This window comes from Arvicola amphibius, chromosome 4, assembly GCF_903992535.2.
Source record: "Arvicola amphibius chromosome 4, mArvAmp1.2, whole genome shotgun sequence".
Lineage (NCBI taxonomy): Eukaryota > Metazoa > Chordata > Mammalia > Rodentia > Cricetidae > Arvicola > Arvicola amphibius.
Window position 1 is genome coordinate 12931880 of NC_052050.1, and position 24928 is coordinate 12956807.

Consider the following 24928-nt stretch of genomic DNA (forward strand, 5'->3'; position numbering starts at 1 on the left):
AATCATTTTTTTGCATTTTATCTGTTAATGACTAAACCTAACTTAGATGCCCTCAAGATGGCTTGGATGGATATTCTTTCATTTTATCTTATTACCAAAATGGTAGCCAGTAAGCTGAATTCATTGTTATTTTATAATTTAATAGACATGCTCTGCATATTTTAGAATTTTGAGGGTCTATAAACTATAATGTAGATAAGCTGTAACCCCTCCTCTGGAAGACACAACCATGTAAGTAGCAATATTACAGCAAAGAGTCATTCGCAAGGGTTTGCTGAGGCCACTGTCCACACAAGGAGTTTTGGGTAAAGGGTAAACAGAAGGAAGGAAAACTGCTAAGGTCCCCTCTAAGTTTTTTGGGGGAATAGGTAAACATCTCAGCATACACATGCACACAAGGACAAAATTAAGGTGCTACGGCACTGGCATCTACTATGGTGGAGAACAGTGCACGGCACTGGGAAGTAACCACAGGACCAGGTCACACAGCATAGTATGGGCCATGCAAAGGCAACAGGAGCATTTTTACTCAAATGAGTTTTCTAATCCAATTTATATTTCACAAAAGATCATTTTGCTACTGTGAAAAGAACAGGACAGTAGAGAATCGAGATATGCATGTCAAGGTTTAGACTAGGACAATGTACAGAAGTAAATGGACAGGAGACCTGTGTGGGGTCTGAATCTACAGCAATTCCCAGTCGCTGTAGTAAAAGAAAGGGGGAAATCAAGACAGACCCCAAGGTCAGCTTCAGTGTGGATATACAGCCATGCTTCCCTACAGACAGGATGAAGGTAAGGAGTCAAGGCTTTACCTCTAGACAGGAAGTGTAGACTGGAAGATGTCTATGAGCAAGGTAAGAGAGGACTCAAAGGAGGTAGAAGGTGCCAAAGGGGGCCAAGCAGAATGTCAAGGGTTGGTAGATACTGAAATGAGAGATGGGCAATTGGAGGTTTTAGCATAAGATCAATGAAATGCTGGTGACCACTTACTAGAAGCACAAGAGAAAAAGTGAAGGATTTGGATGCCAGCACTGAATGATGGAAAAACTAGTGGTCGAAAAAGATGAAAAGGGGGAAGTAGCAGGAAGACTAGGGCATAAGCAGAAGCTTCAGGCATCAGTGAGTAGGACAGAGTTAGTAGTGGGGCAGCAGAGAAGCAAGGCTCAGGGAGAGAGCAGCGCAAGGTGGGGGAGTTGCAGTGCAGTGAAACTTGGCGCTAAACAGGGCCTAAAGGCAAAGCAGTGAGGCACCACGACAACTCCACACCAGTGAGCACTGTGTGCCTGCAGAACGTGAGTTAGGGAAGAATGGACTCCTGGAAAATCTGCATGCAAGTGTTTGATTCCATGCTTTCTTCTAAGGGGAGAAGGGGAAAAAGAAATGAAACATTCTAGAATCTGTGGCATCCCACTGATGGCCATCTATACAAGTTTCCCCAAGGGGTTTATGCTTGCTAATTTAACATTATACATCAAGAATTTGTTCTAACAATGTTTATAGTTTAATTTATAGTTGAGAATGGAAAGTCTATTTTTAAGACTGTGGAAAACATTACATAATTATTAACTATGCATCATCAAATGGTACCAAATCTTCTAAGCAAGTGGAAAAGCCACTTTTTATTCTGAGCAATAGATAGCAAATTGTTAACATAGCACAGGTACACATTATCTTGAGAAAATTTGTTAATGAATTATTATTGATCCCAAAACCACTAGAACATTAAAACATAATCAGTTTTGACTTTAAAGTTCATTTGAATCTATGTTCTACATTTATAATTATTCTAAATTACTTACTTAGTTGCTTAGCTGTTTGGCTGACGGTACTGCCTATTATTCAGTAGTATATGGAACAAAACCAGTGTCAGAATCTGTTTTCACAAATGGCTTCTTTTCCAGATCAATAATCAGATAAGGAGAACTATTTAATGCAAAGTAAGTGTTTTAAATTTGTTTTGCCTTTAAAAATAGTTTGAGTTAATAGATTTTACTTCATTAGCCTGAAATTCGCCCGCACACATTAGCACTACAAGAAGACTGCAAATAGGAGAGAGGCTCAGTCTCCAAATCCTTCTTGTCAAATCTAAGAGATTCCAATCAGCCAAACACCTCGCTAATAGTCATGGGACTGCTGTTTTAATTAGCTGCTGATATTTCTGACTAAGAATTTCAGATGATGAAACTGTTTTTCCTTGTATTGAACCGGCTTGGCCCAGACTAGCCTGTCCCGCAGTGACATGTATGTTGAATACAAATCAGACAGCACAGCTTTAAATCTGTGTTGCAGCTCTCATTTCCAATTCGAGAACTGTACCATAATCATAAGCTTCTGCTGGATGAAAGGGAATCAGCTCTCTGAATATTAGCTAATGCCACATTTGCAAGTCCTGAAGAGATCTGTGCTGTTAAAAAAAATAGATCATTTCGCGTGAACCTATATATATGAATTGCTTTGTACTGCTCAGCTGATAGAAGCAATGCCTGTGCTGGGATTAAACCCTTTTCATCATAAAACCTCATCTGGTTCGGAGTCCAAGTCCATCAAACCTTTTTCCTTTAAAGTCCCGCCTTTGATTCTACATCAATTTATTCAAACCGCAGCTGGGTGGCTGAAAACGAAAGGACAGCATCATTTAAACCAACCATGTTCCCAACTTGAAAGAAGGGCTATAATTAAAAAAATGGGCATAAAAGAATGGAAATGGGATAATATTTTTTAATGGTAGTTCAAAGGCCGACAGATGTCAAAGCCTTTGAAGATGTCAGTACACTGAGCAAGAAGTTGCCATAAAAGAGCTCGCCTAAGAGGTGAAGCGGCTTTTTAATGGCTGCAGAAACCCTTGCAGACACATCCTTGTGTTTTTAATTTGTCAGAGCTTCTGCAGTATTTTCAGATTAATGACACATGATGATAACTGCATAGCAGACATATTTTTATACTTGGCTAAATGAATAGTTTATTTCACATTCTTTTAGAACTAGATAAGAATAAGGACACTTTGCTCTAGGAAGTCCCAAAGTCTTCTGATTGCTTCACATATTTATGCTAATTTTGTGGGACTGGCTCAATTCAGCTGCCTGTTGCTGCCAGCTTTTGTTCTTTAACAGTCGGCTTGCTTGTAACGTTACAGTTCACATGTGGTAGTTAGGATGTGCTCCACGACAGTTTCGTTCTTTTCATGCACTCGGAACAATATGTGCCTGAATAATTAATTTGTGCACCAAGTCATGTCAAAGCAAATTAATGTATAAAAGCATTCCAGAGCTTGATATAAACAACCACAGGCTACCATCGGGTTCCGGGGAGACAGAGGTGCACAGGAGAAAACACTGCAGCCGCAGCTACAACGTGACGTCAATGCCTCCTTAGAAAGAGTTGTAACGCGGAGAGTAAGCCGCTACGAACATTTGGGGAGGAGGGGTTCGAGCAGCCACTCATCTGAAGAGTTCTGACATGAATTTGATTTGTTCTGCAAATCTGCCCTCACAATATTTATGAAGGTTAACCACAAATCTCTAGTGAGTAGTAGCAGAATCTTCTCCCACTAATGGGTATGCCTGTAATTTATACCCACGATGCCATACCAGGTGAGAAAGAGTTCATGGGTGTTTCAGTTACATGGATTGGGGGTTCAAATCCTATCTTTCCATATGAGAACAACTGGTTGGAATTGCCTTCCCATCTGTGAAGACTGAGATTACAGTACCTCCTCCCAGAACAAGTGGACAGGGTTGAACATATGCTCAATTCCCATTCTCAAGCTAAAGAAAATACAGGAAAGAATTAGGTCATTCTCATTGAAAGTGGTTATATTTCTATATAGAACAGTATCATATTTTAGTGAAAATATTCATCTTTATAAAGCAGATGTTGAGATTTCCCAACTGTCCCACAATAAGCAATTTGTGAACATTATCATTGTTTCTGCTAGAAACACCAGCTAGCCAATTCCTACAGTATACAACTTTTCCTTCGACAGACTAGCCCTGCAATGACACTCATGGCTGCCTCTCTGTGGATGGGGCGCCAGGGTAGGAACTGGGGCATAGCAGCGGGAATAGCATTCTCAAGCAGAATGAAGCTGCCGACTTGAGAACTAGAGAGCTGAATCAAACAGTGTGCTCCAACCCGAGGAGAGCAGGAAGCCTACTGTTTAGCTCTTAAGCAGTTGATCATGCAGCCTCCACCTGCCCCACAAGTTTTCTATGACAGGGAAAATTTGAGGGCCCAATGAAGGGCCCATTTTCTTCTTCCATCTCTCTAGGTAACTGGTGATTGATTAGCCTTGGTGACAACTTCAAACTGGGTGAAGCTACCTTGAACAATCTCCCTGTCTTGTCTTCATTTCCCTACTACTGGCCTTCCTGTCACCCATATCCAGATGCCCAAACCTCTGGATAAACCTCCAGTTGGTATGCTATTGGAGGTTATTACTCTGGAAATCCCTCTGCCTTCTCCTTTCTCCCTTTTCACACACCCAATTTCATTTTCTAGTATAGCGGGTTTCAGTTTATGAGAAGAATTTAATTCAAGAAGATGTTACAACATGGCCTCTGTGCTAACTATATTCTCATTTCCACTTCAGTGTTCAGATTTTCAGTTCACCAAGGACTTCCCCACTTCTGTATGTCATGCTCAATCATCTGACTACGGATGCAGAAAGATAACCAGGTAGTACCCCCTACCTCATTTGTAACGCTTCCTCCATTTGCTAAATTGTCTGGCAAGGACCCTTCACAGAAGGGCTTCCACCCATCCCATGCTGACCTAAGCCCTGTAAGCTGGTGCTGGATGTTCTCCTTCTGTTCCTGACTCCTCAAACTGGGGCTTGAAGGAACAACCAAGAAAAGCCTGCTTTATTTTCCTGCTAAAACTGAATTTGTGCTTTACTGGGTGATTCTGGCAGTGAACCACATTCACCCAGAGGAAACAGAAAGCCCCTCTTGTTACTGACTTGAGCAAAGTTTCATGTGGACCTGAAAATGCATTGCTTCCAAAAGCCACAGTGGGGCTGGAGAGGTGGGTGGGTGTCCATGATACTCCTTACACCACTAACACACCTCCTTCAACCCACGGCTTGCTCAGTCACTAGTGGCCCAGGATGCTTCACTCTTCTGAGCCTTGTTTCCCAGCTCCTTACAGGACTCCTTAATCACTCAGCCCATGTCAACTGCGGAACTATGGGAGGCAGCAGCAGTCTTCACAGGCTGCGGCTCATGGGATACAGTGGTCTATTTCTGTTCTATGTCTACAGTTTTCAGTTTGGCAATAAACAGCCTACCACGGAGAGGGCTGTTTAAAAATACATGTCCATTACAAATCCCCACAGCTATCTAGGTGTCAGCCGTGAATTTACAGCATATTAATTATTTGTTCTAGGTTCTCTTCCTCTTGGCCATTTTCTCTGTTTCTATTTCTCTCACCTTTCTTTTAAGCACTGTGTCTCTCCTGATTCTCTTCTGCTGCCTCTGTCACACTGAGATCCATTACAATCCATGCTTTTGACCCCAATCTATTTCTAATGGTGATGGAGAACTTTCTATGTCCACATAACTCAGTGGCATCAATAGCTCTGGGGCTCGCCCCTCTCCCTCGCTGCCTTATCTACTATCTCCATGAAACCACCTTAGATAAGAATACCATCATAATTAGCTTGTTTATATAAAAACTCATATAGAAATAAGCGTGAGGTACTATTCTTTGAGGAGTGATAATTCTACAGCCTTTACTGGGATTTTTATTTTCAATATTAATCCACTCTAATGTGGTTTCATAGTGCAATCAGAATAGGTAACAACTGAAGATTTTGGAAGATGTAGTCTTTGTATTTCTGAATTGAACAGTTTAGCTTTCCCAGTGCTTTGCAGCTGCCAGCAGAGAAAAGAGATCAGTGGACTTGCCCAGCACCAGAATCTCCACTGCAATACCAACATGCCAGGCAAAATGTCTACTGTGGCACAACTGCCATAGGATAATTAATCACTCTCTGATCAGATGTGAGGCCTGCTGTACAGGACGGCATTTAATCTCTGGTTCTGTAATCCTAGTCAAAAGCCCATGGCTGGACTTTGTTAAGTGGTCAAATTGTCAAGTTGCTTGACATACTTATGTTTCTGACCTAAGAGCGTAGGATTGTCTCAAGTTCGGTCAGAGCAGCTTCCTTGTGCAAGAAGAGCAATCAGTGCAGAGTATCTATCTAGTCAGTGTTGAGAATAAGGTCCCGAGTCCTCAGCCTTGAACAGGACATCTACAGTAACCCTACCAGCCAAGCCCAGGAAATATCACGGGAAAGGAGGCAGAGAGAACTGAAGGCTGGGGAGAGTGCTGCGGAATGCTGTCTTCTGTCTATTGCAGCCCTGAATTCACAACCACACCAGAACTCTACAAGATCAAGACAGCACAATTCCAGCACCGAGGGGGTGCATGATCTCTAGTCGCCATCCCTTACTGAGGAGATATTGGAAGTGAATTGTTTCTGGAACTGGGAGTCATTCTTTGAGGGTGTGGCTACTGGTAGGCCTCCCATGTTCCAATGGATGGACATACACCAATACACATATGGACAGCACTAATCATACCTACATCTATCTATCTATCTATCTATCTATCTATCTATCTATCTATCTATCTATCTATCTATCTATCTATCATCTATCTATCTGATGTGTCTTGGGAGTGGATGTTCTGGGACTACATGCTGGAAGTTGGAGGGGAGAAATGAGGGTACATATGATCATATTTCATTATATATATATATATATATATATATATATGAAAAGTTCTCAAAAATACTTTTAGATGATTTTTTCTTGAATTCCACTAGAAAGGTATTCTATGTTTTACCCAAAGATTGAAATATCTGAACAGTTGGGCTGACTGTAATATAAAGTGTAGAACACCCCACATTTTAAATCTGTAGCTTTTATCAAGGGCCAGCTTCAGCAGTACTCTTTGAGGAACTGAGGAGAAAAAAGTCTTGAAGCCTTGTCCTCCAATTCTCTTAATGTACATTCAGTATGACCACATCTGAAGTTACCAAATGATTTTCTCAATATGTGCACATAACATTCACATTTCAAGCATTTGCTTTTTCAGACATTAATGAACACATACATTTTTCATATTACATTATAGTTTTGGAAATACTAAAACAAATAATATTTTTAATAATTGCTAATATAGGACATTAAGAAAAACAAATTACCTTATTTATTTTAAACTTTTCAAAGATTTGTAATTTTCAAATTTTCCTACTGGAAAATTTACTTGTTCTGGGATTTGGCCTGGACACTGAAATCTTCTTTTCACTCAGGGGTCACTGTACTTTTGTTGTTGTTTTCAAGACAGGGGTTCTCAGTGTAGCCCTTGCTCTCCTGGAACTCGCTCTATAGACCAGGCTGGCCTTGACCTCAGAGATCCACTGGTCTCTGACTCATGAGTGTTGGGATTAACGGCGTATGCCACCACCATTGTATTACTGCGAAGATGCACACACATGTCTAGAGACTGGTGCTACACTTACAACTGTCCCTACAAGCAAGGAAAAAGTCTTATAGAGTCCATAGCACGAATTCTAGTTGGTCTTAATAAAAACCCAGAGTCAGACATAAGGGCTAGAAGATTAGAGATGCAGAGAGGTCAGCCACTAGACAGTTCTTTTACCTCTACCAATGCTCAGACTGAAGAGGCGATCCTGTCCTCAGACTGCATCTCCAGACTCCATCTGTCTCTACCAAACCTCAGACTGCACTGAGCTCCTGTCTCTTCCCCCTTATATTCCTCTCTCCACCCAGCCATATCGCTCCTGTCTCCATCTTCCTAGTGCTGGGAGCACCTTTGTGTGGGCTCTGTTTCTCTTTTAGACAGACTCAATCTTGTGTAGCCCAGGGTGGCCTTGAACTAACAGAGATCCATCTGCCTCTGTCTCCTGGGATTAAAGGTGTGTGCCACCACTCTCTGGCCTCTAGTGGATTACCTCTGCACTCTGATCTTTAGTCAAGCTCTATTTGTTGACACACAAACAAAATATCACTACAAGATTCAGTCTCTTAGTGCCTCAAACTTCATTCTCTGAAATACCATTATTTCATATTAAATGGATTTGATTTAAATCTTTGATCTTAAATCTAAGGGGAAAAACACAAATGAACTAGAAAAATAATACATGTTCAAACTCTGGAAGTCTCAACTGTTAATATTTTCTTATTTCATATTGTTTTTTCCAGTTGCTGAGTAGGCAAATATCCAAAAATATTAGAAAGATCAGCAAATAGAATAATTATTAAAACAAGTGAACTTTTAAAAATTGGACTTTACTATTTGTTTCAAATCTTCAAATCTCAACTCATTAATACTGACTTCAATATTTTAGGTTTAATAAGGCTTTTTTATTATTTACAAAGTTTCTACTTAAGAAAATATTTTTCAAATACTTTCTGCATATGACATTAAATTAGTTTGGAAGAAGGACCATAACTTTTCTGCACTACCCTGCTTTCCTCCTCAAATATACGTTCTCCTTTACATCAATTTCTGTCACTTTGTCATTAAAGTGGCTCAGTTGTTAAATATCATTCATATCATGCAACCAGGCATGATTCCAATTAGTTCAGAACAGAACCTAAATGACAGCTTAATAAGCTTCAATTTGCCAGCTCTTTGAACATTTGATGATATCATCATTTTGCCAATCATTTCTTGCACTCTGGTTTCAACTTCTCTGTCATGAAAAATTACCTCAACTATACAAATGAAGACCTCAGGGATGTACCTTACAGAACTGATGGGGTCAGAAATCCAAAAATGGCTTTTCTGAGACTTCAAGGAAGAAGATAGTCACCCAACATCTCCTCAAAGATGATTTCACTGAGGCAGAGGTGAGGAGCAAGAACACAGCAGTAGAGGTAACTAGAGGCATCTCCCAATACTGCTGTTGTTAAGCACACACAGATAAAAAGGCCACTGCAGTTACCGCAATGGAAAGCAGCAGTCTTGTTCCACCACAGCTTCACAGCAACACCGAGGCCCGCAGTCATAGAAAGAAACACAAACTGAAAGTGCTCGGAATCTCAGCATGGAGACAAAGGCCCTGAAGTCTCCCCTGTGCCGCACAAGGCTTCATATAGAGGCCTGTGCATTTTGCTGTCATGTCCAAATCTTTTCAAAAACCTAAAATCTTTTTCTGAGAATGCTCTGACATAAAAAAGCCATTGAATTAAGAGTAGGGAGCCCTGTTTTCTAATTCTGTGACCCTGGGCAAGATGATGTCCTTGAATCCAAAGTTCCTTATCATAAACTGAAGTAATTGAAATGCGGTCCTCTCTAGCTGACCTAACCTGACTATATATAACACGACTACAATTATTATTAGACACAACATCACCTATGGATCACCTTCATGTGCTGGAGCCACCTATGTTCAGTGATTGTTCAACCCATGTGCCTTGCTGAACTGTTTCGCCACCAGAGGGATCACGTTCTACTCTGTTTTTAAACTGTCTCCAGCATTTAATTAACTCTTTTTCAAGAACAATTTTAGTATTTTCAAAGAAACCCATTAAGTATAATGAGAACAAAAAAAGATTTTTAAAGCAGTCATTATTAGTTGATACAAGGTTGTTAATTCAAAAGGAATACTTTATACATTATTATTTAGAAGGCTTCTTTTTAAATGAATATTCTTTATCTGAAAGTGGACCACATAGCATAGCATGTGGTTTCCATGGTAACTAACCTATCTTAAAAATATGCAGAGAACTACAGATATACTGTGATTCTTTCAGGAATGGACCATTCTTAAAAAAATAAATTACCTGTTTCAGCTTGTAATTTTGCTTAAACTTCCCTTTTCCATGATGAAGATTAAAATGACTCATTTATGTTTTTACTTTGTAAGGTGAAAATTTTAGAATTATAATGGAAAAAGAATCTGGAAATCTTTTAAAATTGTAAGTTCTATCTTTACTTGAAATGACATATTTCTGCCTCATTAAATTCATAGTAATAATTATACATCTTAATTTGTATAACTTACAGTTACACTGATATATTCTTAATAGCCCTGTAAAAGAAACCACTGTTGGCTACAAATAAGCCATTTTCTCATCAGGATATCTATATCAAAATATAAGGGGATTTTTTTTTACCACTTCAATTTGAAAAAAAATATCTGTATGATCTAGGATGGTATTAGAAGAATAAAGAATTTCCCTCACAGACTTTTCACAAATGACTTAGTTAGGAAATGTCTATTTATATTTAAGTTTAGAGAAATACATCAGTTAACAGTGACAAAGCATCTGAAGTAAGCAGATTATTGTCAAAATGAGTTTTATCAGATATCTTCCTTAAAAGTCCTGTTTTCTTTTTGCAAATAAAAGTGAACGGTATAAAGTCTTTTTCCACCAGCCCTCTAGCGCCTAGAAATAACTTTGTACATTGCATCGAAATCCTCTTAACACTTAAAACACTTAATTCTCCTCCACTTTCCCTACAATACAAATAGCTGAGTATGTCAGGGGCAGCTATCAAATGTGGTGTGTACACAGCTGGAGCACCAGACAGCCACTCTGATGTGACTGTGTCCCTAGAAGAGGAGATGAAGAGCAGGCAGGGTGACAGTTCAGCAGCTGCCTCATTAAGTTAGGGAAATAGAGTCACACAGTTTGGGTTTTCTAAGCAATTAGTTTGGTGTGACCCAAAGAAGTAAAACTCTTTACTCCTTTAGAATATGGGAGTAACAATAGATACTGATGATGAAATACTACTTTGGTCATTTAAACATAGATATAAATATCTTTTCTTCCTGGAACTGATTAGCATTTGATTTTCGTGACTAAAAGTTTTGCAGAGAAGAGAATGTAATGTAAGGAAGAAAGGCATTGGGAAATTAACTAACATCTAACTTACTTTTGTTACTTTGAGATATCTTACTAGAACTCAGGTCCAGCAACAAAGCGACAGTGCTAGAACTGGTGGAGTTGTGACTCAGCACATACTTTCGTATATCCATCATGTCTGAAAAGTCAGAGCTCTCCGAGTGGCTTTGCTCTTCAGCTCATTAACATACAGTATCCTACCTACATTTGTGAAAACTCTCAGAGTCTAACGTTTCCCCTCTGATATTTGAAAATGTTTAATCCACAGATTATATTATCAGTTTTATGTCAGTCCCATAAGATAAATTTATACCAAAATGAGAGTTAGGGAGAAGAGTCAAGGCTTTTCTCATTGTAAGTAGACCCACATATGTCACCATCTTTTCCTTTATGCTGTGGCTTCTAGTAAGCTCACAGGTTAATCTCACACTTAACTATAGAACTTTCTACAAGTGTAGATGTTCTAATCTGACCAACATCATCTATTGTTCAACTACTATTTTTGATCATAAAGTATGAAGTTATTATAAAATGTTGCCTATAACCATTTTTGAACATATTAGTTATACAAAGAAAAGTCAAACATTTTTGATAGAAAATGCTATCTGTGTCCACAAGTTGGTGTACCAATAATGATTGGATTGCACAGACTGCTCAGTTAACCCTTTGAAAATTTTCAAAGGGTTATAGCAATGCTTAACTCGGTACAGTACACAAATCTAAATTATAAATGGGAATTTATAGTTTGTGCTCATATATGCAAATTAATAAAAAATACAATGTTGTTAAAGTGTAATTTTAAAAGTATAAATATCTTCTCAGGACAAATTTTAAATTTTAAAGAGGTCTACAAATTCTACATTTTAGAATGTGCAGTAGGCACAAATTCTTAATGTGAATAAAGCAAAACAGGTTGATTTACCTACTTACTATGCAAAAGTTATTTAATAATGATCAGAATCATGTTCTAATCTGAATATCCATTTAGAATATCCAAGACACTCAGTACACCAAATGTTATGCAAAATCCATAGTGCACATATAAGTGATTAGTTTAGCCTACTTTTAGACATTGCTAATAACTTTCTCCAAGGTTGCTGTCCTGAGGAGTGCTGACAGTGTCTGCCAGTTTCCCCAGTTCCTAGATCTGTTTATCCTGCAGTACGTCACATGGACATTCCAAGGTGTTGAAGCCACCTCTGCTGTGAATCACAAAGGCTCCACAAAACTGTCTTTTGGTATTCCTATATACCTCTCATCCAGGCCATTAACAGATAAGAACAAAAAACTTCTAAAAGGTTCATCATCCTAAATTGACAGCTGACAACCACAAGTCAAGGAAACATGTTTTATTTTTCTTCCAATTCAACTTAATAAATTCATTATGTGCCAATACAAAAGCAAAATAAGAACTGCATATAGAACTGCCATACTAGACAAAGCTTTTAAGATGGTATTTATAAATTTTCTTTATATTCAAATGAGATTGAATCAATCAAATCATTCTCCAATTTCAGTATGGGAGTATTGGCAAATGAAAAATATTTGACAAAATCAAAGGTTTTTACATGTGTTGATTTCTATCAACCTGGAAGCTTTTTCTAACATGTGAGCCTAGACAGACCCAGACTGAACAAGTTAAACAATAGTGACAAAATTTGATGTGCATTTTAGCAAACATAATTATCACATGATAACATATCCTGCTGTTAAAGTCTGGAGAAATGCAGCATACACTAGAATTATTAGTTACTAGATGAGGGTCATGGTCAACTGCCCTTAGATGTAATATGGGTGCCATCATTGTCTTAGAAAAGGGGACTAATAGGATAAAACCTAATTTGCTATAATTAAAATGCTATTCACCAAGAGGAAGTCCTAGTTGGCAAGACGCACACTGCAAAGGGTAACCTCACAGTAATGGTTGTCTTTCAGCATATAATACACTACGTATTTGGAAGGAGTTGAGATGATTTAGTTTTGATTATTATCCTCATTATCAGAGTCTGATGGAAGAGAGCAGCGAACAAAGCCACTACATCCAAAACAGACAGTGCTGTTCTGTATCTAAGAACTGCAAGTAGTCCTTCTTACAAAATGGCCTCCAATGCTAAACCAGATGAGCCAAATTTAACTAAAAATCAAATCTCTCCGGAAATGAAAAATTATACAATATAATACCTAAGGTATATGAGGTCTTTCATGCATCAAACACCACAGTGATTTTTGTTATATTCTATTTTGAAAAACATCAAGCTGGTTTGTGTATATTTAATTCATGAATGGAATTTAGTATTTCAAAGGAATTATATATTAAATTTTTAGGCCACAATCATGAAAAGACATAATATAAAAATTTAAGAGCTACCTTAAGGAAACTGAGTTCATATCCTCAGTGAATCACCAGAGATACACATTATTAGTATTTTGGTATGCATAGATTTTTTTAAATGTAGTTATTAATAAAAGTTCTTTAAGGTTGTAGTCTCCAAACACAACTAGGCAACAATGTGTGCCAAGATATTTTTATTTTGCATAGGAATGAATTGGGTCTGAGTTTCCATTGTTTACTGCATTCCCATGACAGCAATTCAAATTATTAAAACGCTCTAAGAAAGACACAAAATATGAGTAATCTCCGAAACCAAAGCATCTGAATATGTCAGAGAGTCTTTCCAATTAACACTGTGATAAGCATAAACCCAGGGAACAGCCATATTGGACCATTCCTGTGGCTGAATTACACGTAACAGTTCTAAAATTTCCCTTTTGTTATGTTCAGATGAACCGCACCCTACATAGCAGATATGGCATATGCAAAAATCACCAAGATTGCCTATAAATTTGGCCTCCAGTGTGTCAGTTTTCCACCATAGCACCAAAATAGTGGGCATTTAAGCAAACTAATAGTTTTTATTCTATCTATTATGTAATTTTTCTGTGCAAACAGATCCCGTACTGACCCAGACATCGTGTTCCTTATGGGAAGACAATGGTAAGGTTAACATTACACATGAAGAGAAAACATGTTCAAAATATTCTTTAAAAAATCATATGACTGAAAATTACAAGAACAGCATATATTTTCTAAGGGTTCTAATGAGGTTGTTATCAAAAATATAATGATTGTTGTTAGAAACCATATGATTATCCTGGAGCCATGCGTACTACATTAATCACCTTTCAGAAAGTATATAACCATAAAACAATCAAAACATAATTTCCCCATAAATGTATATATTGACAGAAAATCTGCATCAAGTATACTCCTATTGCACCAGTAACTCTCTGAAATAAAAGACAAATCAAGGTCAAACGAAAAACAACCAAGCCCAGTCTCTCCTTACCGCCATCGCTCGCCACTCAAAAAATTAACATCTTCTTTAATTAGGAATGTTTTGATGTTTAAGTAATTACAAAATTGCTTAAACACATACCATAACAGAAGATTTATTTTGTTATTTGGAAATTATATTATTTTGGAGGAAGGATAACCAGGGCTTCTCTGTGCTGTCGTTAGCATGTTTGAATTTCAATGGCAAAAGAGGTCTTTAGACTTAGTAGATGATATGGTTTTATTAGAAAAGAAAATTGTCTTTTTATTGTTGTCAATTGCTCTTCAATTTTTCTTTAATAAAATTTCACAGCAATCTGCTCAAGAGGATATACTACAGGGCCTTGATTATATATCCCTTAAAGAATGTATTGTACCACAAAGATACATACCCAATACGATTTTTTTCATCTGAAATTTATAAAGATAATTTTCCATGCTGACAGTGCACATTTCATCCACAAGTTTGAAGAGTCAAATGCTACCACAGCTGGGGGTTATTCTGCCAAATGGCTTCCAACAGGGACTACAGAGATGGAGGCTAGGAGGCATGTGTGTGTGCATGCAGGAAAAAGCAACAGACCTGATGGGAAATAGCCCTTCTCTGGAGTCATTTTTATCAATTACCATCCAAGTAAGCTAATCAAACATAGAGTCTGACGGAAAAAAAGCAACAATAGGCAGGAAAGCAAATATTAAAGCAGCTGCTTGATTGCCTTCAGAGATTAAAACAAAAAGCCAGGGGTGAGGCTAATATATTTCTTAGGGATTTTCTAAGGCTGAGGGGAGGGGTAAGGGGCATACCTTTAAAAAAAATCATGAAAGGAACTGAGACAAGATTATAAAAAAGGGACCAAGTTATAGCGCGCCATGGGATTTTTAATCTGGCTACCTGTGGTTTCTGTAGTTAAAGCCTTATTCATCCTCCAAAAGGGGTGGGGTGGGGGTGTGGGCAGGGGGAGAAAACAAAAAAAATCACATTTATATGTCAGTTTTGCAAATGATCAAACAGCGTGCACCAAGAAGAAAACAAAAAACGCTGATGACTTTTTAAAGATAGACACCCGTTTTAGCAAATATTATTGATAATTACCTGTGCATCTCGTTTCTTGGACTCTTGAATTTGATTTTCGTGCTCCATATTGGCAGCGCGAAGCTGTTTCTCCAGGTTTTCAATTTCCCGTTCATGGTCTCGGACTAGGCTATCCTTCTCTGCGTTATGCTGCTGTAATAGGTGCGTCTTCTCCTGTTCATGCTCCAGCTTCAGCTCTACTATCTGATTGGACAGTGAGGAGGACAGTTCATCAACAGAACATCCTTGTCGTCATGACAACTCATGTACAGCTTAATTTTTCTCTAATTTATCCAAATTGAAAATTTTATTTTTGCGTCATTATTACCTCACCCTTAAAATACCTTCATTTGATGGGGTGCATTTTTTCTAAACTCCTAATATTCAAGATACTTGTCATATTCAGGAAATCCTTTGCAATCTGTTGACATTAATGTCTGAATATTGAAAAGATTTGCGTTGAATGCTAGGAATTTCCTCCCCAAGAATTGGGTATTGCTGATCAGCAATGGTTGTAAACGGTTAATAGTCAGTACGCTTTGCTTTCTGCTTGAATATATACACGTAAAAAGCAGCAATTACATCGATCAGTTCTCTTTATGATTTTCCAATAAAAGATCTGAGTTAAATATGCATCTGGATTATTGTATATACAGTTGTCTTTTAGAAATAAAATGATAAATTTCAAAGCTCTATTATCTCTCTGTCAGCTACGGTACACCAACATAAACAGATGTTATGTCTTCCAGAAGGGCACCTGCTGTGCTGCAAGCCTGCGCCATGATTTTATAAAAAGCATTCTCTTCTCAGGATCCTTTCCCAGTCCACTCCACACTGGAGACTGTGACCTTGGCCAGTCTTAGCCTCTCCCTGCTAGACTGAATGGCAGCCTGAGACCAAGGGCCTGGTTGCCGCAGCTTTGATACTAATCCTCCCAGACTGTGCACAATGGCACCCTACCTGGCCTGCAAACTATAGCCAGCCAGGCTGTCTTTGAAGCAGGTGATGAATAGGGGACTGCAGGAAGCCAGCTTCCCCAGTGAACTCCAGGCCACACAGCTGCTAAGAACAGTCACTTGGATTTTTCTTCAGTTTTGGTGGATTTTGGGGAGGGGATGCTGTTATTTAGAATATGTTGTGTTATTTTCTGCGTGAGAATCCATCTTCAAAAAAGCTAACAGTAGGAGCCTGCTCCAAATCGATCTTGTTTCCTGCTTTGAATCATCAGACTACCTTATCTTAAAGCTATAGCAGTCATTTCTCCAGCAAAGCATACACAGCACTAAGTCTCAGAAGTAATTTTCCTACAAAATTTTAGGCTCTCATTTTCTAATCACAAATCAAGTATCAAAACATAAACAAAGTTTGCTTTAGATTAAAACATATGTTTAAAATATCCTGAGTTGGAAATCAAAAGTAAATTTATAATCATTCCTAAATTTGTTATACTGTTTAGAAGAAATGTATGCTAATGCATGAACAACTTGAACATTACCACTTATAAGTATGTTACAACAATGTATAAATAATATTGAAAACATGTTTTTCTTCTGATACCAAAGATGCATTTTAGTGAATTCATTTAAAATTTGAGTGTTTGTCTTATCTTATTCCAGAGTTAGCAGTAAAGAGAAAAAAAAAGTGGTTTTTAAAAATAATATATACTAAGTAACCAAGTAGTAAATAAAAGTTTTTTATTATTTAAAATAAATAGATATGTTTTATTCTGTGATCCATACAACTAAAATACTAATCCCAACTGAAGAGAAAGATTAAAAAGTGACCATTGTTGGAGCAGATTTTCAGCAGCTAACTATGAATTATTGAACTAGAATATCTTTAGTTCTTAGACACATTATTATTTCTACTCAGTGTTATAGTATCAAGTATCATTATAATAAAATTTAAAAGATTAATCAAAATTATTCAAGCACATTCTATAATGAAGTAAAGCAGAAAGAGGATAAAATGTTCTACTTGGATCTTTGAGAGCTTTTAAAAAATTGCGAGAATGGTTATGATTTAAGATTGATAGAGAGTAGAATATTTATAAGTAGCCAAATAGCCTGGGACTAGAAGGAAAGAATTACAGAATATTTTCCTCCCAAGGACATAAGCCAAGAAATAGGAGGCCACGAGTAATAATGTCTGATTGTTTATATTTCCTTTATTTTACAACAGTTTTGTATACAATGTATGGGCTTATAGTCACCCATTCCTCTTTGGTATGCCCCCTTCCTTTATTTTGAATGTTGTCTTCTTCTCACCTAGTCCCCAAGTGGCTACATTAGAAAATATGACATCCCTCTGTCAGCAACCATTTACAGTCATTAGCTCTTAAGAAAAGACAGGACCACATGGGCACCTCTTCTATTCATAATAGGAAGCTGGAGGGACAGTCTGTGTACACAGGTTGCCGAGTATGTGTCGTTGCAATTCACTGAATGTGAGGCTTGTCCCATGGGCAGAAATATACACCTGATACTATAAACCAGGTTGGAAGTCTACGGCTGTGGAAGGCATGAGCCCATTGTTTCCCTAAGTGAACACACAGTCAGACAGTCATCTAAATGCTTATATCTGTAGCCTGCTGCAGCTTTTAGCCTGGGACAGAGATTGTCTGCAGAGGGTAGCAGTCACAACAGAGACTTATATGTCATCAAAGTTCTGAGAAGTATGACTAAAGAGCACTGTCCTGACTAAGACTATTTCACCCACGTATTCCTACCTCCAAGTCCTGTGGCATATTACAGAAGGGAGGCTGGAAAGAATTCAGGACACAGAGGATGGAGAAGATTGTCATGAAATGCTACCATTCAGGTATGACACTACCGAACTCCTCTATGATCCAGTAATAAATGATCCCACATAACTTCAGTAGCTCTCTGACCTCAGTATTCTGAAGTGTTCTGATAGCCTGTTCAGTTATTCTGCATTGGTCAAATATGTTTCTTCACAAACATTTTAAAAAAGGGAAAAAAGAGAAATAATTAATAGAATTTGAACTGTAGAAATAGATATTCATGAATTGTTAGTTTAATATTTTGTTAAGGCCTATTGCCCAGTGAGTCTTCTTAAGGTATAAACTTCAGGTCAGTGAGGCCTGGTAAATGCCAGAGTTGAGGACTGTCTGCTCAGCTGCATACTATGTAGCTAATTTCTGGATGTTATTGATGGAGGAGAGTCATGTGTCTATGTGTTACTGTCATTGGTTAATAAAGAAACTGCCTTGGCCCTTTAATAGGACAGAAAATTAGGTAGGCGGAGTAGACAGAACAGAATTCTGGGAGAGAGAAGGAGACGCTTCAGGAAGTCGCCATAGGCAGTCGTCATGCTTCTCCTCTCCAGACAGATGCAGGTTAAGATCTCTCCTGGTAAGCGACCACCTCGTGGAGCTACACAGATTACTAAATATGGGTTAAAGCAAGATGTGAGAATTAACCAATAAGAGGCTGAAACTAATGGGCTAGGCAGTGTTTAAATGAATACAATTTCCGTGTAATTATTTCGGGTGTAAAGCTAACCGGGTGGCGGGACGCAGCCCTGCTGCTCCATCTACATGTTATGAGTCCCTTCTGGACTCAGCTCAGGTTTCTTCCTGGTCACATTCTCCTGTCTTCTCTAGATAAATGGCAGAGTCCACAGGAAAGGCCCGGATGTTCTGGGAATATTCTAAGAATGATATTCACAGCCACAAAGGCCATCAGTTGGGTAGAACTGTGTTAGAAACCAAAGCTTTGCTTCAAGTGTGTGATATAGAGGTCGACAGACTCTCGTGTGCTCCTTTACTCAGGAGCACAGCTCACAGGGAGACAACATAACTTCCTTATTTTGAACTCCTGGACACTTTGAGCCAAGCAACTAATTCTAATAGAGCTAATGAAGATGAGGTGTTAGATGGCAGAAAATGCATAGGTTGTAAAATCAGATGACATCCACATAACTGAATACTGAGTGTTCAGTGAGATTCTAAGTCAAATGAGGTGCAAAGACTGGGCCTTTGTACATGTGAAGGGGAACAGTATGTACAGTGACAGACTGGCTACAGAAGTCCCCACAAACAACCACAGGGGTTTCAGATTTCGAATCTAAAAGGACCAAGGCATGGTCAGATAAAAATTTTTTTGAACATCTATAAAACATTGTATTGAGAATTAAAATGACAGAGCTGGAGTGATGGATCAGGGGTTAAGAACTCTTCTTACTCCTCCAAAAGACCTGGGTTCCATTCCCAGCACCTGATGTGGGATTCACCTCTGTATGTTGTGAATATCACTGGTTAATAAAGAAACTGTTTTGGGCCTATAGCAGGGCTATAGGGGAACAGAGATAGGAGAGGAAAACTAAGCTGAATACTGAAAGGAAGAAGGCAAGGTCAGAGAGAAGCCATGTAGCCCTGATAGACACAGGCGCCCAGAACTTTACTTGGTAAGCCACAGCCTCTTGTGGGTTACCTAGAAATGGGTTAAACTAAGATGTAAGAGTTAGGAAATAAGGAGTTAGAGCCAATGGGCCAAGCAGTGTTTTAAATAATATAGTTTCTGTGTGGTTATTTTGGTTCTGGGTGGCCGGGATGAACAAGCGGTCTGCTGCTAATACAAGAACCCCTATGGGTAGCACACAAGCACCTATATCTCCAGTTCCAGGGGATCCTACACCCTCTGCTGACTTTTACAGACACTACCACCCTTCCACACATGACATACCTTGACATGGACACATAACTAAAAATAATTTAAAAAATAAGTTTTTAAATGAAAAAAATAATTCAGCAAAATCAAACAAAAAAAGAAAGAAAAGAATCGATAAGAAGGAAGGAATGGCCTTCATGATGGGGGGATCAGGAACAGTTATGGGAGCATTCAACAAGAACATGAGTACAATGAAAGAAGAACTCAAAACTCAGAATATTAAAAAAGAGAAGTACAGGTCGAAATAAATCCATCGTAAAACTAACCTGAATTAGATACAATCATAAGCAGTTTTCGCCTGGCTGAAAACCAAATCAGTGATGCAAACAAAAGGATTTAGAAAATCATAGCAAAGGTTCAGGGAAGAATAAATATGGAGAAAAGAGAAAGAAAATAAGAAATCTATGTAGTGCATCCTTAAATTTATGAACTTCTTATGAACTTTACATAGTGACACCGTTAACGATAGTCATTTGGCTGGGCAATGGTGGCACATGCCTTTAATCCCAGCACTTGGGAGGCAGATCTCTGTGAGTTTGAGGCCAGCCTGGTACACCAGAGCTAGTCCCAGGACAGGCTCCAAAGCTACAGAGAAACGCTGTCTCGAAAAACCACACACACACACACACACACACACACACACACACACACACACACACACACACACACACGTCATTTCTGCAGGATCTGAATGAAGTTAGTTCACATGTCATGTAACGACAGCTCTTTTTGGAAGAATATTTCCATATGGTGGTTCTACAAGAGTCTTTAACAAAGGATAGAATCTCTCTCCAAAGCAATGGTTTAAGGGCCTGTAAACTCACTTAGATATGAAATTTAGATAAAAGACCATGATTTTCCACTTAAGTGGGTTACTAACTTATGTTCACCAACTCTGGACTTTGCCCTCATGGTTTGCAAGCCAATTACTCCTCTCATTGGCTATGTGTCTATTTTTCCCCTGGAATATCACAGTCTGTCCATTGTCGCTAGACCCCTCTGTAGGCTTGTCTGATTATTGTGACAGCAATCGTTTTTGTCTTGCATCAGACACTGAGTGCCCTTGTGTTGCAAGCCATTGTTGATCCCTACCATGCTGTTGAAAACAGGCAGCCCAGTTCCAAAGCACCTGTCCTATATTTGGTCCCTGGAACACAGAGGACCCAAAACATTAAACAGTTGTTTAATGGCATCAGTGCCCTTGCCAAGAGTGAGGCCCTCTATTGGGGGTAATGTCATTGAGGCCCTCTCCTAGGGTAGGTTTTCTGGGCTAGGGTAGCAAAAACACCCTGGCATTTTCATTTACTGATAGTGCTGATTCTTGCCCAGTATTTTGCCAGGCAGTTCTGTACTTCCACTATGGATGGGTCAGTGTAGCTGGAAGAGTAACGAAGCTCACTACTAAAAATATTGGAGACTATTCTAAATGTCCCCATGAAAAATTGGTGTGTGTAGTAGGAGGCCACTCTTATACCTTAATTTAACCCATTTCCAGTGTATCGCTATGAGACTGTGGCTTACCAGGTAAAGTTCTGGTGTCTGTCTCCAGTGGAGCAACATGGCTTCTCCTTGACTCCACCTCCTTTCTCCCAGCATTCAGTTTAGTTTTCCCCACCTACCTCTATTCCCTGCACAGGCCCAAGACATTAACGAATGTTATTCACAGCATACAGAGGGGACTATTATTAAAAGGAAGGTGATGTGGGATTCCCCTCTGTATGCTATGAATACCATTGGTTAATAAAGACACTATCTTGGACTTGCACAGGGCATAGAGATGGGTAGGGAAAGCTAAATGGGATGCTGGGAGAAAGAAGGAGGAGTTAGAGAGAAGCCATGTAGCCCCGCCGGAGACAGACGTCAGAACTTTACCAGGTAAGCCACAGCCATGTAGCGATACACAGATTAATGGAGATGGGTTAAATTAATATGTAAGAGTTATCCAATAAGAAGCTAGAGCTAGTGGGCCAAGCAGTGTTTTAAATAATATAGTTTCTGTGTGATTATTTCAGGGCTGAGCAGCCGGGAAGCAACGAGTGGCCTCCTTACAACAGGTGTGTATATGGGCACACATGCATGTGTGTGCATGCACTAGAGGATGACTTGAAAGGTTCCATTCTCTCCTTCCACCATCTAGGTCCTGGGGATTGAACTCAGGAATACAGCCTTGGTGGCAAGAGCTTTTAGTGCTGAGCTGGTTTGTCAACTCTGTTTACATTTCTTTTTAATGACAAATTAAAATCAGTTCAACTATTGTGGGTTCCATCAAAAATTGATCATCACACTAATAGTTCAAGGGATAGTTTGCTTTCAGACATCAGTCAATCAAGAGAGGAGGTTTTCTATAGAGCCTACCAGACAACATTTCAAAACCATGCCACAGTCCACATGAGGGCTCTCTATGGAAACACTCATTTCTTGGTCATGAAATCCGGTAATATTTTTATACTCTTGGTAAGACATGATATAAATATTCACACTAAGAAACAGAATCCTTATTCTTTCCATTACTGAGACATAAACCCAACATCATCCTCTAGTTATATCTCTGAACAATTTGTACATGCAAAATACCACAACTAAAATGTTAAAATAAGTCACTACATTCTCTAGAATTCTAGACATCCAGCTAAAGCAGGATAAAATTTGCTTTAACACTGGCACAATGTCCCTAAACTGGTCTTATATCCTTACAAATGGTGTTGGAATCTTTTAAAATCATTATATGATACAAAATATGCTATTCTATTACATGAGAAAATTACTTCCTTGAAAGTGCCCTTCCTTCAGGACACATACAAGCCTTTCGGTGCCTTTGGAGTCCTAGTAGATCAGCATTGTCTAACTGTGTGACTAACTGTTGCAATAGTTCCTCCCAAGGAGAGTAAGTAATGTCTATACCTTCTCCCAAGGTCCCAACGGCAAACTGGGGCACAATTCCACCAAAGTTTACACTGAAGAATCACTGAGTTTACTGGGCCTCCTTATAAAGTACAGTTAAAGGGGTGCTTATAGGTGTGTGGGTACTCCTCCCCAACAGGTTTTACACACAGGGATGAGAATTTTTTACAGATGTACATAGCTGGGGCTTCCCTAGCTTAGTCTTTTCTGGCCTATATACTCTACCCCCTCCCAGAGGCCAGGGTAATTGAAGGAGCAGCAAGACAGTCGGATGAGGGCTTATGACTCTCTTCATCCTTCAGTGAAAAATTCGGGAAAGATTTTCTGTTTCAGTGACACTCAAGTTAAGTGGAATGATCAGCAAAATTAGTTAAGAATTCACCTTTGTATGTGGAGCTCAACTTCGGAATGGGGACCATGTCTTAACTTTAAATTCCTATTAATTCACTTTACATGTCTCTCTGAAGCACATGCAGCTCTAGGTGAAGTGCTGAGTGCCTGAATTAAACATATCACTGCTGTTGGAAGAATACTAACTAGAATAATCCAAGTTTGTCAGTCAGTGTGGGATTGAGAAAAACAAGACTGGTCAAAGTTTAGAAACTCCTCCTTCACCTGCAGTGCTCCATATACTTATTGTAAATGGAACAATGTGAGATCCAGGAACAAACAAAAAATAAAATCAGGGTTGGTAGTGTTTGTGCAAGCACGAGGACTTGAGTTCCATTCATAGAACATATAAGCAAAAGCCAGGACGGTGCCACATGACTATAATCCTAGTGCTGGAGTGGGGGACAAAAGCCAGGTTGATCCACAATGTTCACTGGCCAGCCAGGCAGGACTAACAGGTGAGCTTCAGGCCAGTGAGAAACCCTGTAATAAATGAGGAACAACACCTGAGATTTTACTTCTGACCTACACATGCATGCATGTGCACATACTACACATACACACAAAAAACAACAAGAACAAGAACAAACAGAAGTAGTCAGATGAAGGCCACTTCCCTTTTCTCAGCACCAACTGCCTTGTCAACTGTGGAGTTCATGCCCATGAACAGACTGAATGGCTGGGCAGTTTCGCTGCTGCCAAGCTGAGTCGTCCCCACTCACTGGGTCCATCCACTCTCTTGTAAAGATGTTGCTCTCACAAGTGCCTCATCACTCTCTGGACATTAATTTCTCGTTCTTTTGGCTCATTCTTACTAATAAATACGTCTGGAATCTATTTTATTTTTAAACTCTTTCCCTTAACCCTAGAAGACCATAGCTATCATCTCATTTCTCTGCTCTACTTTCATCCCTCAGAAGGACTGCTCATAGCCGCTTCTCTCTCCACCCATACTATCCGGGCTCTGGTCCCACATTTTACTAAAACTGGACCAGTTGACTAAAGGTTTGGTTGCCAAAGTCAACAGGTCTCAGTTTCTAACTAATGCCCGCTCTTGGCAAGGCCTGAAACAAAAGGCTACTCACTTCCCTTTCCTTAAGGGGACACGTGTGTGCTTCATGCAGTCACACTTGTATTCTCCCATCACCTCGCAGGCTGTCCCTTCTAAGACTCTTCTGTTGCTGTGCCTACCTCTTTCCCATCTCTAACTGTTGTCATGGCCTTGGGTTGAGTTTTGGAACTTTCTCTCTATGTACTATTAATTCAATGTCTGTCACAATCACTAATCCAGTTGCTTAGTGGAAAAAATCTAGTCCCATCTAAGTTCCATTCCATAAGTACTGACAAATCCTGTTGTCATACAGATCCCCAGTGTGACTACTTGTCATTGCCCCACTACTCCTACATGGTCCCAGCCATGGTGGTTGTGTTAGCTTCTTTGTTAACTTAATTCAGTCTAGAATCACTTGGGAAGAAACAATCATTGAGAAAATGTCCTTAGCAGATTGTTCTGTGGAACATTTTCTTTGTTAGCAGTTGATGTGAGAGGGCCTAAACCATCATGGGTGGTGCTGCCCCCAACTGTAAAGTCCTGGGTTCCATAAGAAAGCAGGCTGAGCAAGCCATGAGATGAAAGCCAGTAAGCACCCCATCCCCT

At 39.1% G+C, this 24928-nt stretch overlaps 1 protein-coding gene across 11 annotated transcripts in view; it reads right to left on the minus strand.

Annotated features, from left to right (window-relative positions):
• Nucleotides 1–24928, minus strand: part of Cep112 (centrosomal protein 112) — a 387843-nt gene that overhangs the window by 184997 nt on the left and 177918 nt on the right. For all 11 annotated transcript variants that reach the window (XM_038328187.1, XM_038328186.1, XM_038328182.1 and 8 more), the window contains one exon: nt 15311–15493. In XM_038328187.1, the coding sequence (XP_038184115.1) occupies nt 15311–15493 (183 nt within the window). The remainder of the gene's footprint in view (nt 1–15310; nt 15494–24928) is intronic.